A 13546-nucleotide genomic window follows, 5' to 3' on the forward strand; every position below is an offset into this window, starting at 1 on the left:
ATCTGGGCTGGAGCGAGGTGGGTCTTAAGTTCTGGGCCCATAGCTTGGAAGCTCTCCCTCAGCTCTCTTTCTCCGCCTTTGAAGTTTGTCCCGTGATCGGACAATAATGTAGACGGTTTTCCTTTCCGTGATGTGAATCTTCGGAAGGCCATAAGGAATGAGTCTGCGCTCATGGTCGGAAGGAGCTCGATATGTATCGCTCTGGTGGTCATGCATTTGAATACAATACCCCACCGCTTCTCGGTGCCTCTTCCTTTCTTTATGTGCAGCGGGCCAAAACAGTCCATGCCTGTTGAGTGGAATGGCTTGTCGCCGAGTCGGAGGCGACATGGAGGTAGGTCAGCCATCCGTGGTATGCTGGGCTGCGCGCGCCACTTTCGGCAGTCTAGACAGGTTCGCTGGAAGAGTCGCACCGCCTCTCTTCCTTGAAGTATCCAGTAACGACGTCTGATTTCCGCGAAGACTCTCTCTGCTCCTGCGTGGTGTACATCCTCGTCGTATTTCTTTATAATCAGCTCTGTGACCTTGTGTCGGCTGTTCAATACGATCGGGTACTTAATGTCATCCGGTAAATTGGGGGCTCTCCGCAGGCGACCACCCACTCTGATGAGGGTATGTGTGTCACTCTCGGGGGCCAGATGAATCAATCTGCTGTCTGATGGGACGGGCTTTCCTCCCTGTAGACAGTCTAGTTCATCGGGGAACGAGTCTCTCTGGGCTCGTTGCAGTAGAAGCAGTTCTGCTTCCTCGTAGTCAGCTGCTGACATATCAGCGGGGGACTTAATCTCTGGGTGGTGCCGCAGGAATGTCCGTTGCTGCGCACTCTATGGTAATGCAATCGTCTATGTTGGGGTCTGCGGAGACAACAGTGCTCAATCCACAGAACATGGGTTTCTTATTCTCAGCCTCCTCGTCACTTGCTTCCCTCGGGGTGGGCGTGGGCCAATCTCCTTCCGGGAGCTTGAGGAATGCTGGTCCGTCACTGTAGATGTTATGACGGGTTAAGTCATCTAGGGACATTCCCCGGGTGATGACGTCAGCTGGGTTGTGTTTTGTATCAACATAGCGCCAGTTTGCTTCTCCGGTTAACTCTCCGGTTAACTCTTGAATCTCAGTGACTCTGACTCCCACGAAGACTTTGTATTTGCATGAATCCGATTTGATCCAGGCGAGTACTGTCGTGGAATCTGACCACAGGATTGTTCTATGCACCGGAATGGTGAGCTCACGTTGGATGAGCGTGGCTAGATGCGCTCCTGCGAGGGCTGCGCAGAGCTCTAGACGTGGGATAGACTGTTGCTTGCGTGGGGCTATTCTCGAGCGGGCGAGGATGAATGCTGTGTAGATCTCTCCCCCCTCTTCTTGGGCCCGCAAGTAGGCTACTGATCCGTAGGCGACCTCGGAGGCGTCACTGAAGACGTGTAAATCCATTTTACATGTCTCTGGCCTCACCGTGGGTGGGAAGTAGCTTCGGCGTATATTAACGCCTGGGAGTGAGTGGAGTTCCATCTCCCACTCTCTCCAGGTGGATGCAAGGTGTGCGGGAATGGGGTCGTCCCAGCCCTGGTCCTTGTCCCACAATGCTCGTACAATCATCTTTGCCCTGGTGGTGTACGGTAGTATACATCCTAACGGGTCATATTGTCGGGCGAGTGTTCTGTACACACTCCGTCTGGTGGTCGGTATTGCCGTCGACCTTCCCTGCTCCGTGGTCAGGGGTTTGTGTCTATAGTGGAGCGAATCTGTTTTGAAGCGCCACACTAGTCCTAGTGTCATCTCTTGGGCTTCTCCTGGGATTGTGGCCATCCAGGTCTCGCTGCTCGCTGCCTTGTCCTCGGAGGAGAGGCTGCGCAGTACGTGCGGATCGCTGCTGGCCCACTGCCTGAGATCAAAGCCGCCTTTGATCAGAGAGGCGCGGAGTTTATGTAGGAGAGCCTCGGCTTCTTCCTGGGTCGAAACGCTTTGTAGACAGTTATCTACGTAGAAGCTGTTCTTCACACTGTGTCGGACCTCTTCGTCCGCTGCTGGGTCCTCTGCGACATGTCTCTGTAGTGCAAATGTAGCACAGCATGGGCTGCATGTAGTTCCGAAAGGGAGGACTTCCCATTGGTAGATGGCTGGGTGCTCATCTCCTGGCCTCTCTCTCCATAGGAACCGCAACAGGGGCTTGTCCTCCTCTACTAATCTCACCTGCAGGAACATCCCTTTGATATCCCCGCTGATAGCCACCTTGTCCTGGCGGAAGCGGAGTAGTACGCCTAGTAGGGAGGGGCCGAGTGTAGGACCGGGCAATAGCTCTTTATTCAGATTTTGGGATCCGATCTGGTAGCTGCAGTTAAACACGATGCGGTCTTTGCCGTTGTGATGAACCTTGTGGTGGGGCACGTACCACGATTCAGTCGTCTGGTCGGCCTCTTTAATGTCAATCTTTGTGACGTGTCCCGCTGTGATGAGCTTCTCAATCTCAGCGCGGTATACACTTTCTTGGGCGGGGTCCTTGCCTAAGCGCCGCTCTGTGTTTAGTAGGTACCGCTCTGTGGCGTCTTTCTTTGCGTGAAAGGTAGGCATCCCTTCCCGCCGCAGGAGTGGCGTGGCGTATCTCAACACGCCGCTGACTGGGACTCTCTTTGTTCCCGTCTCGAGGAGGTTAATGGCGTAGATGTCGTCTTTAGAGCGAATGTCTTTCTTTTCGTTCTTAAAGGGCATTTGTTCTAAGGTCCATAGCCTCTCTACATGCTGCAGGAGTGCGGTGTCTCCCTCTGTGACTCGGGAGTGGAGACAGCTAGTGGCTGTGGTTCGGTTGAGAGATTTGGCGAGTGGGCCTTGGAGAGTCCATCCTAGGCGGGTCTCGACTGCTGCAGGACAGCCTCTGGGTCCGGTATGAACCCGGTCTATCGGGACAATGAGGTCTGCATGGTCGGAGCCTATCAACAGTGTCGGGGTAGCACCGTCTATGAGTGGGATCGGTAGCTTGCGTAGATGTACATATTTCTCCATCAGCTTGGCTACGGGGTATGTGTACCGCGAGAGTCCTATTTCTTGGCTGGTGAAAGCGTCTGTAATCCTGTACCGTCGCTCGGGCTGGCCGCTTGCTGCGATAGAGAATGAGACATTCTCGCCCTTTATCGTTTTCAAATCTCTTCTTATTGTCCGAATTGTCATTTGGTTTTCGCTCCCCCGCAGCCCTAGCTGGGCCGCAGCGGACGCGAGCAGAAGGGTCTTCTCTGACCCGTCATCAAGGACGGCGTAAGTGTCCATGACTTTATTCTGGTAGCTCAATGTCACACGGACTACCTTTAAGAGCACTCTGGCTCCGCTGCTGCTGGCGGGGTCGATGTACATGACGCTTGCTTTGCTGCTTGATGGTGCGGGTGGAGGCCGCCGTCTGTTACTGTCGTGGAGTATGTCCAGATGGGCTCCATCGCACCGACTGCACTTTTTCTTTAAGCGGCATTCGGCTGCCATGTGTGATCGCGCACAGCGAAAACGGCGTCTGTTGGACTTTATCCATTGACTCGCTTCCTCCGCATTCATCTTGGGGAATGAGTCACATTGTGACAGCCAGTGTTCTTTCTCACAGTAGGGGCACACTATCTTCCACTTCTCCTTTCTTGAGGGGGTACTGTGGCTCCTACTGCTTGGCACTGACTCCGATTGGTGCATGACAGTCACCGATCTTCTTCCATCATTTAGTCTCCTGGTTCCTTCTCTGGAGCCAGGGGTGCTCCGTCCGAATGTATCTAGCCGTAAGCTGCTGACTTCTCTCGCCAGGAAGTCGGCTAGATCGAGGAGGTTCGGTTCGGGGCCATTAGGGTCTCGGTGGTCTCTCTGCCGCCTAAAGCGCTCCTGTCGGGCGGGCGGTAGCTTCTCCAAGATCCTCTCTACATTTGAGTTGGCGTATAGTTCATGCCTACCCTTTTCCCTCTGCGCTCCCAGCATCCCTACTAGGGACTGCACTCTGATGGACAGGTCGTCCAGTGCTCGATTGTCTGTTGCTGGGGGTAGGCGGTCGATGTGCCTGATCTCCTGGATCACGTAATCCCATATACGTCCATATCTCTGGTCCAACGCTACCAGCGCTGCGGTGTATGGGGTCGTGGAAGTGGCGTAGGCGAGCGCTATGTTGTGCGCGCGGGGTACCTTTAAATGCTTCAGTAGTATCGCGTATTTATGGCGTTCATCAATGACATCCACCAACATTGTCTCCAGACACATGCGGAGCTCCGTATACTGGGCCCGGTTCTCCTGGGTGAAGTCTGGTACCATAGGTGTGCCAATGTATGACGCGGATTGTTGATACATCGGCGAGCGTTGGGGGAGAGGCCTCCTAGGCGAGTCTCCTCCTGCTCCTTGGCGTGGGCTGGTACCGGCTGTGTACCATGGCCCGCTGGTCCAGGTGCTGTTCCTCGGTGCGGGTCGTGCGTCGTGCTCACCCGTGAATAGCGTCGGGGGTCTGTAGCGCAGCTCCGCGGGGGTATAGCCTGGGCTGTACTGGACCTCCTGGTCCGGTAGAGTACTGTGCTGTCGTCGGGCGTGGTTCTCCTCCTCTTCCTCTTCGTCTTCCGTTAGGTCATCCAGGGCTTGTAGTCTCTGATTTAGCCTCTCCGCAGTGTATGCTGCTCCTTCCCGGTGGCTGGGTCTCGCTTGGACCGGTTGGGGAAGGGGGTCTGCGGGGGGTATAAACCTCGTCTGTTGGTCAAGTTCAGGGTCGCTTACTCGGCTAGGGGATGCCGCCCTGGAGTGATGTCTAGACGAGTTCCTGGAGCCTCTGGTGGAGGGAGGGGGTGTTGTCCTTCTGATCAGCTGTTCTATTAGTTGCGCTTGTGCTCTGTCGCGCTCGGCTTCGCGCTTGGTGAGATCCGATTCTCTCTGGGCACCGGTGGCGGCGCGCTGGGCGTCGGCCCGGTCTCTTGCCATATTCTCTTCCATCTGAATGCGTCTTATTTCCAGGCGTATGTGCTCTTCTTCGCTCCGTTGCTGTATCTGCAATCGATCGCGTTCACCCTGGAGTCTATCGCGTTCAGTAGAGGCTTTCAGGCTGACGAGGAATGCCTGCTGTAGTGTCCTCTCTGCCTCGCTGGGAGAAGACGGTTGTATAGGGGAGCCGTCCCTTGGGGTACTCCGTGCGGAGTCTTGGAGCTCTATCTCCACGGTGCTCTCCTCATCTTCTTCCGTGCCAAGTTCTCTCTCGGTAGTGTTGTCTTCCTCCCGGGACTCGTCGGGGACTACTTCTTCGGTATTGGCGGGGTGTAAAGTCATGTCTGGTTCCCCCTGGTCCCCACCGTGAGCTGGGTCAGTTACGTTAGAACCCATAGGGGCCTCTATGGTCGGGGTAGCCTGGTCGTTAGGGTTAGACATAATTTTACTTTCTAGTTTTACCGCGTTTACTGTTGGTAGAAGACTAGGTTGTTGACTGACAGCGTAAGCCTCTAGGTACTGAGGGAGCTGTCGTTTGCGCCGCGGGCGTTGTTGGTTAGGAGGATCGTTTCGTGGAGTGTTCATCATAGGCCATTTTAATATTAATAACACTATATTAATATTACACTGATTACCATCCGGCTCGAAGGACCAATTGTAACTGAGGGGTACAATTCCCTGACTGTATTGTTAGATATGATACTTACTACCACTACCTCTTGTACTTTAGACTCTGGCCACCCAGTACTAGGTATAAATAATTATGATAAACACTCCCACCTGATGAAACGGATCCAACACAAATGTACCAAGTCGAAAGTCTGCGTTTATTAATAATACATAGCAAAAGGTATGTACAACGATCACTTAATTACATTTATGATTTGAAATAGTATGCACTTTTATGGCAAATGAGTATTCGTAGGTAGATCAATATCGAATGTCCAATCTCTGATTGCGCAGGAAGCAAATATACAACCTGGAATATTTAGGGGACAATAGCAATGATACTTGAATGATTATATAGCTGGATACACTAGGGGGAGGTTCCGACTGCTTGTAGGACAGCTGGAGGGGGGGGGGGGTAGAGTCTGGCTGTATCCCGTCTGGCCGAGGGTATCCTGGGAGAGCCCACAGTCGTGCGACCCGGTGCCCAGCGATCCTCGATCCACAAATGAAAGCAGTTGGACTCTCTGTGGCCGGCGTCCTCCGGTCCACGATGGAGAGACGTGAGGCGACCTCGTCGTGTAGAGCGTCTTCTCACCTGTCGTCCTCTCCGGGGGGGGTATTTCCAACACACCGCAGTGTTGGCCTTTATCCATAGAATAATCAAAGTACTCAAAGCATAATCCAAGCCGGGGAAGGCTAGCCGTCGTCGGTAGAATAATCCAATATACAGGTCCACTCGCTCTTTGGCCTGGAGCTCCTCGGGTGCAGCTTCACGTGGGGTCAACCACCCTGGATAAGCGTCCAGCTGATGCCCGAAACGATGGGGGTGCTGATTACTATAGAACTCTTACCGCACGAGGCACTACATATGAATAGACTATTATTAGCTTAATAGAATACGTCCAACTCGACGATATAGTGCCAAATATGACTATTCAAATATTAATATACACGATGTCTCAATGCCGATACTGGGCCGAATTGGCCTTACTGCCCACACGTGGTTCGCGGGGAGGCTTTTGCGTCTGTCACTCTGTTGGAGGGTAAGGAACTGGACTAAAAGGAAAGCTCTACTTTAATAGCGCAGTATATATACGCACTATGAACAAATAGTACCATTAGTGGTGCGGTAGACATATTCCTACGCGGAACTAGGACTTGTCCATACATGTTGAGCGGTACGATTGAACCTGGTCTGAGGGGTATGGCGACCTGGCACCAAGGTCTCGTCCAATGGTAGAATGGAGACTATTATGGGATGTTCAGTAGACTAGAAGGGATATTCAATGCATATTGTACAAGGAATATACAAGGGATATCAGGGGATATCAGGGGATATACAAATACAATTAAATATATATATATAAATAAATATATATATTCGGTTTAATCTGATCCTTCAGAACAATAGGGGTCAGCCCTACTCTATTGTAAACCTACATATTCTTACATTTAATTTGCACCGGTATTACATCTTTTTGGGGCGCAGCCCGGCTGTCGGGAGATGAAATATTAAATATATGAAATGTTTTTGTATTCAAGGCGAGAGCTTTGGTGCAGTGTCGCTACAGTATGTGTTTTTTCGTGAGATTTTGTGCTGTTAAAAAGTCTTAAATTTAACTTGTTGAAACCAGCAGATACCTTGGTATTGTATTGCTTATTTTGACATGTATTGTTGTTATTGGGTCACTTATCAGATTTCCGTCTTCTTTGCTTTCTTCCAGCTATGATGAAGAAGCAGACAAAGTCAACCAATACCAGAGGCTCAATTTGGACGGTTTGGAAAAGATTGAAATCGGTAAGGAGAGTGTGGTGTAAGGAGCGAGTTCTGTGGTGTAAGGAGCTATTTCTGTGGTGTAAGAGGCTAGTTCTGTGGTGTAAGGAGCGAGTTCTGTGGTGTAAGGAGCTATTTCTGTGGTGTAAGAGGCTAGTTCTGTGGTGTAAGGAGCGAGTTCTGTGGTGTAAGGAGTGTGTTCTGTGGTGTAAGGAGTGTGTTCTGTGGTGTAAGGAGTGTGTTCTGTGGTGTAAGGAGTGTTCTGTGGTGTAAGGAGCGTGTTCTGTGGTGTAAGGAGCGTGTTCTGTGGTGTAAGGAGTGTGTTCTGTGGTGTAAGGAGTGTTCTGTGGTGTAAGGAGCGAGTTCTGTGGTGTAAGGAGTGTTCTGTGGTGTAAGGAGTGTGTTCTGTGGTGTAAGGAGCGAGTTCTGTGGTGTAAGGAGTGTGTTCTGTGGTGTAAGGAGTGTGTTCTGTGGTGTAAGGAGTGTGTTCTGTGGTGTAAGGAGTGTTCTGTGGTGTAAGGAGCGTGTTCTGTGGTGTAAGGAGTGTGTTCTGTGGTGTAAGGAGTGTTCTGTGGTGTAAGGAGCGTGTTCTGTGGTGTAAGGAGCGTGTTCTGTGGTGTAAGGAGCGTGTTCTGTGGTGTAAGGAGCGAGTTCTGTGGTGTAAGGGGCGAGTTCTGTGGTGTAAGGAGTGTGTTCTGTGGTGTAAGGAGCGAGTTCTGTGGTGTAAGAGGCTAGTTCTGTGGTGTAAGGAGCGAGTTCTGTGGTGTAATGAGTTGTTCTGTGGCGTAAGGAGTGAGTTCTGTGGTGTAAGGAGAGAGTTCTGTGGTGTAAGGACAGTGGGGGTGACAGTGGCTCAGGAGGTAAGAGTGGTTGTTTGGCAATCAGAAGGTTCCCGGTTAGATTCCGGCTCCTCCTGGGCAGCGTATCAAAGTGTCCTTGATCAAGACACTGAACCCCTAATTGTTCTCGATGAGCAGGTTGGCACCTTGCATGGTTGCCTCCGCCATCGCTGTGTGAATGTTTAAGTGAATGGGTGAATGTGAGGAACAAAATGTAAATATATAAATACACCATTTACTATTTATTTACCATTCTATGGTGTGAGGTCTGTCAGAGTGAAAGGAGAAGTTAGATCACATTAGTCACTTGCCGCTTCCCAAAAGTCGACATCATCGGTTTCTTTTGAATATATATCCGCTCCATTTTAGCTCGTTCCTGGACAGCACCTTGGCTGACGTTTTTTTTCTTCCTGTGTTGTCTTGCAGGTCCAGAACCCACTCTGTTTGGGAAGCCCAAGTACTGCTGCATGCGCCTGCATTACAGGAACGAGGAGACGAGTGGTTACTTCCACACGCTACGGGCCGCCACGCGGAATCCTGAGGACGACGGAAAAGGTGGGATGAGATTCCTTTTAAATTTTTTTTTTATATATAATACTTTTTTTGTTCTCACTTTTTCTGTATTTTGCTCCCATCCCAATTTAGTCGTTATGCCAATTCCCTTCCTGGTCGTTGCGCGCATTGTCCCACTGTCGGCCTAGGGAGGGTGTAGAACTACCACATGCCTCCTCCGATACATGTGGAGTCAGCCAGCCGCTTCTTTTCACCTGACAGCGAGGACTCTCACTGGGGGAATGTAATGCGTGCAGAGAAAAAATAAATCTAACCCTAACTAACCTTACTGTCATGCACTTGTCCTAATAAACTAACCTACACTGTAGCACTCAACACTTTGATGAACATTGTTACTCAGCTGATAGAGTTGTGCCCTTCCTGATGACTTGTCGTACAGAACTTGTAAGTCGCTTTGGATAAAAGCGTCAGCTAAATGACTAAATTTGTAAAATGCTATTTCCCCCCGACCAGTAGGAGCCGCAGTTTACAACGACCAGGACGCGTCTATTCTTATCCTAACCCATGTTTGCTTCCGCATTCGCGTTTTGCGCTCTGATTGGCCACTGACGTACGCTAGTTTTGCCCCCCCCCGGTATGAGCGTAGAAATAATGCGTGGACACTTTGAAATGGGTATCACAGCAGTGGCGTCGCGTGGGTAAAATAACAGGGGAAGCCAAAAAAAATTATTAAAAAAAAATTATTAATTTAATTTTTATTTTATTTTTTTTACGTTTAATTAATTTATTCACTCTGGTTGGATGGTGTGTATGTGCTGTATAATGACAATACATTTGAATCGAATCTCATTTTGAAATCGCTACGCTGCCTATGGACACGACAGTGGCAGCCAGCTTCGGAGGTGATTGCATTGCACCATGGTGATCCACTCAACAGGTAGCGATTTCAAAATGAGATTCGATTCAAATGTATTGTCATTATACAGCACAATACATACATATACATACACACTATCCAACCAGAGTGGATAAATTAATAATATATAAAAAAAATAAAAATTGAACCAAGAGTGATTTGAACTTGTGACCATAGGATCCACAGGCAGCAGACGAACGAGGTGAGCTAAGTCGGATGTTAAAACTGAGTGACTAATCCATGATTTACACTTGTGCCAATTGCGTTTGTCCCTAATCTTTAGTATTGGCATTAATAAATCAGATGTCATGCTAATATGTCATGTTCTACAGTAGGACTTACTACTGTGATACCCATTTCAAAGTGTCCACGCATTCAGATGTCATTCTAATATAAGATATTCCTTTATTGATCCCCTTGGGGAAATTCAGGCATCATAGCAGCATGGGGGGGAGGGGGGGGGGTACAGGTCATGTACATATGTCATGTTCTACAGTAGGACTTACTACTGTGATACACATTTCAAAGTGGCCACGCAAAACTAGTGGGGGGCAAAACTAGCGTACGTCAGTGGCCAATCAGAGCGCAAAACACGAACGCGGAAGCAAACATGGGTTAGGATAAGAATAGACGCGACCAGGACGCGTGTATACCTTCCGCAACGGAATTCGGTTTCCGGGTTCCTCTGATTGGCCACGACCGCCACGTGACCCGCCCTGCTATCCAGCGCTGCCGCTATCCAGCGCTGCCGCGGCAGCCAAAGCGAGCGGCCGCGGACTCGCTCGCTTCCTCAATTTATACGCATGGAAGTATTGACTGAATGAATGAATGAATGAAAACTTTATTTAACAGATTGCAGAATGGGTACAATACAGTACGGCTCAATACACACAATTGTTAAGGGGATGCAGACCTGAGAAAGACGTTTGTCTTGTTTACATCAGGGTCCCCCATTTTCAATTCATATAGAACGACTACGCCGTAACAAATCATTAAAAAAATATACCGTTAACTGGAATATGTTGTGCCTTTACACATATGTTGGATTATGTAATTGGTTTGTCATGACAAACAAATAAAAAAATCGCGATTTACCCGCTGGCTACAACAACACTCAGTGACTGCATGTAGTCAGAGCCAGAGCTCAGCGATGCCGCTCGCGGCAGCACATTCTCGCCGCGGGCTGAGCTCTGGTGTCCGCTGGAGCAAGCCAGAGACAGCCGGCGATGCGATATTTAATTTGTTTGTCATGACAAACCAATTACATAATCCAACATATGTGTAAAGGCACAACATATTCCAGTTAACGGTATCTTTTTTTAATGATTTGTTACGGCGCAATAAATACTTCCATGCATTCGGGACCTCCGCGTTTTGGGGGTATTCATCAGACAAATCGGAACCGGGGATTCGGCTCCCATCAGTCGGGCAAGAACTGCGGGTTTTCAGCCTCTCTCCTGGAGCTTAAGGGGGAGCTTAGTACGCCTGCCTCTGAGGAGGTGGCTACAACATCAACACACAGTGACTACATGCAGTCACTGTGTGTTGTTGTAGCCAGCGGGTAAATCGCGATTATTTTATTTGTTTGTCATGACAAACCAATTACATAATCCAACATTATAGGCACAACATATTCCAGTTAACGGTATATTTTTTTAATGATTTGTTACGGCGTAGTCGTTCTATATGAATTGAAAATGGGGGACCCTGATGTAAACAAGACAAACGTCTTTCTCAGGTCTGCATCCCCTTAACAATTGTGTGTATTGAGCCGTACTGTATTGTACCCATTCTGCAATCTGTTAAATAAAGTTTTCATTCATTCATTCATTCAGTCAATACTTCCATGCGTATAATTTGAGGAAGCGAGCGAGTCCGCGGCCGCTCGCTCTGGCTGCCGCGGCAGCAGCAGCGCTGGATAGGGCGGCGGGTCACGTGGCGGTCGCGGCCAATCGGAGGAAGCCGGAAACCGAATTCCCTTGCGGAAGGTATACACGCGACCAGGACACATACGCCAATTGTGTTAGTAGGGACGACTGACCAAGCCGGAGGTACCGCTGACAGCTGGATTCGATCCCAGAGTCTCTGCGGTGGTAGGCGAGTGCATTCTCCACTGCGCTACCCAGCCGCCCTTAACTCATTCAACGCCAGACCCGATGATAGTCGGGTTAACCCGCCGACCGTTCAGCGCCAATCACGAGTATAGTCGGGTTTTAATTGTTATTTCTTTTATTAGAGATATCCATTCATTTTCATCAATCCAGGCTGATGTTATCATTGGGAATGGGTCTGAGCTCGCAAAAGGGCAAATACAGCCGCCTACCATTAGAAATGGTGTAGTTTCTGGGCGGCTACGTGGCGTAGTGGGCAAGGCGCTCACCACGAATGCGGAGACGCTGGGCTCGCCTGTTCGAGCCCAGCGCTCCACATTGCTTTCAGTTTAGCTGGTCGTTCATACTAATACACATTGGCCGTATTAGGGGGTGGGAAACTGATGGGTGGGGATCGGGCGTTGTGGACAGCGACTCCTACAGGTCGGTTGGTGCGCCTGCGCAGTAGAATCAGGAAGTGTCGGGGGCAGCGTGAGCCTCCCACGCGTTACTCCTCGCCACTGAGAGAACGAGCTGCGCAGGTGAAAAGATGCGACTGCTGTTACCTCAAGTACCGGAGGGGACTTGTGCTATGTATGACTTAGTCCACATTGCAGCCGGCTTGTGGGAGGCAAGAAACAGCATTCGTGAGGGTTGAATTGGATGATACGAAATTGGGATGGGAGAAAATATAGAAAATGGGAGAAATAGTGGATAAAAAAAAAATGGTGTAGTTTCTTTTCTGGGACGATCCGAGCCGTGCGGGCGGGGTTTAAATACTCAGACGAGGTAGGCCTTTACAACGGTGGCATGGAACAGTAACCCCGCCCGCCCGTTCATGTGTAACGCTCGGTAATGTGGGACGGACCTCCACAAGCAGTATTTGGAATGTCGATCAGATAATTGGATTATTTCTTTTGCATTACATCAGATACCAGGTAAGGACTCACTCTATATATAAAATCTTGCGTTGATCTGATATTTATTTCTACCCCGATCGTGGCTGTCTGTGTGTGTGTATGTGTGGCTGTGTGCCGTTGGGTGCAAGAGGGGACTGGGGGAGCCTCACGCTACGAGGGCCATTTCATTCTTGCATGAGGAAGGATAATAAGGATAATCTAGTGTTGATTTCAGGATGATTAGATAATCAGGTGAAAAATGTGTTTAGTGTATTCCACTAAAGGGATATTATCGCGTCTTTTCCTGGGATTACTAAGAATCACAAACTATATTCATATTCAAAACGGTATAAAACAGAAATGTACAGATGAAAAAACAATCCGTTTTGTACATGTTGACTGGAAGCAACTCACTGACAATCGACGGGTGTATTAGACCCATAGCTATAATATAAGATATATTTTAAGCACTCGCAAATCTCGCAGTCCCCCCATTGATTAAAGCGATGGCGCATTAAGCGATGTCGCAGAATGAGTTAAAGGGACATTTTGACATTAGAGCCGGTGACCGGAACTGGGCGGTTTTCAGCCAATCAGTCTACATCAGGGGTTCTCAAACTTTTTTATACCACGACCCCATTTTATTTATGATTATATTCTATATTATAGCTATGGAGACAATAGTATGGCTCATTTGAAAGGCAATATTTATACTCCAACAGGGAACAAACAGTTTATTTCTACATACCTTCATTCCTGTGCAATCCCGGGCTAAAAAGCGTCCCGTTTCAAAAGAATCCAGGCTCATTCCCTAGAATGCGCGATATTGCGTGTTTTGTATGCAGCATGCACATTTCGTGCTTGTTGCTCACCTGACACCTATATTATTTCCAGGTCAAAGGTAAACATGACCATACATAGAATTGTTC

The 13546-nt window shown here is 49.2% G+C and overlaps 1 protein-coding gene across 2 annotated transcripts in view; it reads left to right on the plus strand.

Moving 5' to 3' along the window:
- inpp5f (inositol polyphosphate-5-phosphatase F) overlaps positions 1 to 13546 on the plus strand; it is an 83356-nt gene that overhangs the window by 63239 nt on the left and 6571 nt on the right. For both annotated transcript variants that reach the window (XM_084321424.1, XM_084321425.1), the window contains exons 17-18: positions 7311 to 7384; positions 8626 to 8754. In XM_084321424.1, coding sequence (XP_084177550.1) covers positions 7311 to 7384; positions 8626 to 8754 — 203 coding nt within the window. The remainder of the gene's footprint in view (positions 1 to 7310; positions 7385 to 8625; positions 8755 to 13546) is intronic.

Source organism: Notolepis coatsorum (genome assembly GCF_963971535.1).
Source record: "Notolepis coatsorum genome assembly, chromosome: 9".
NCBI classification, from domain to species: Eukaryota; Metazoa; Chordata; class Actinopteri; order Aulopiformes; family Paralepididae; genus Notolepis; species Notolepis coatsorum.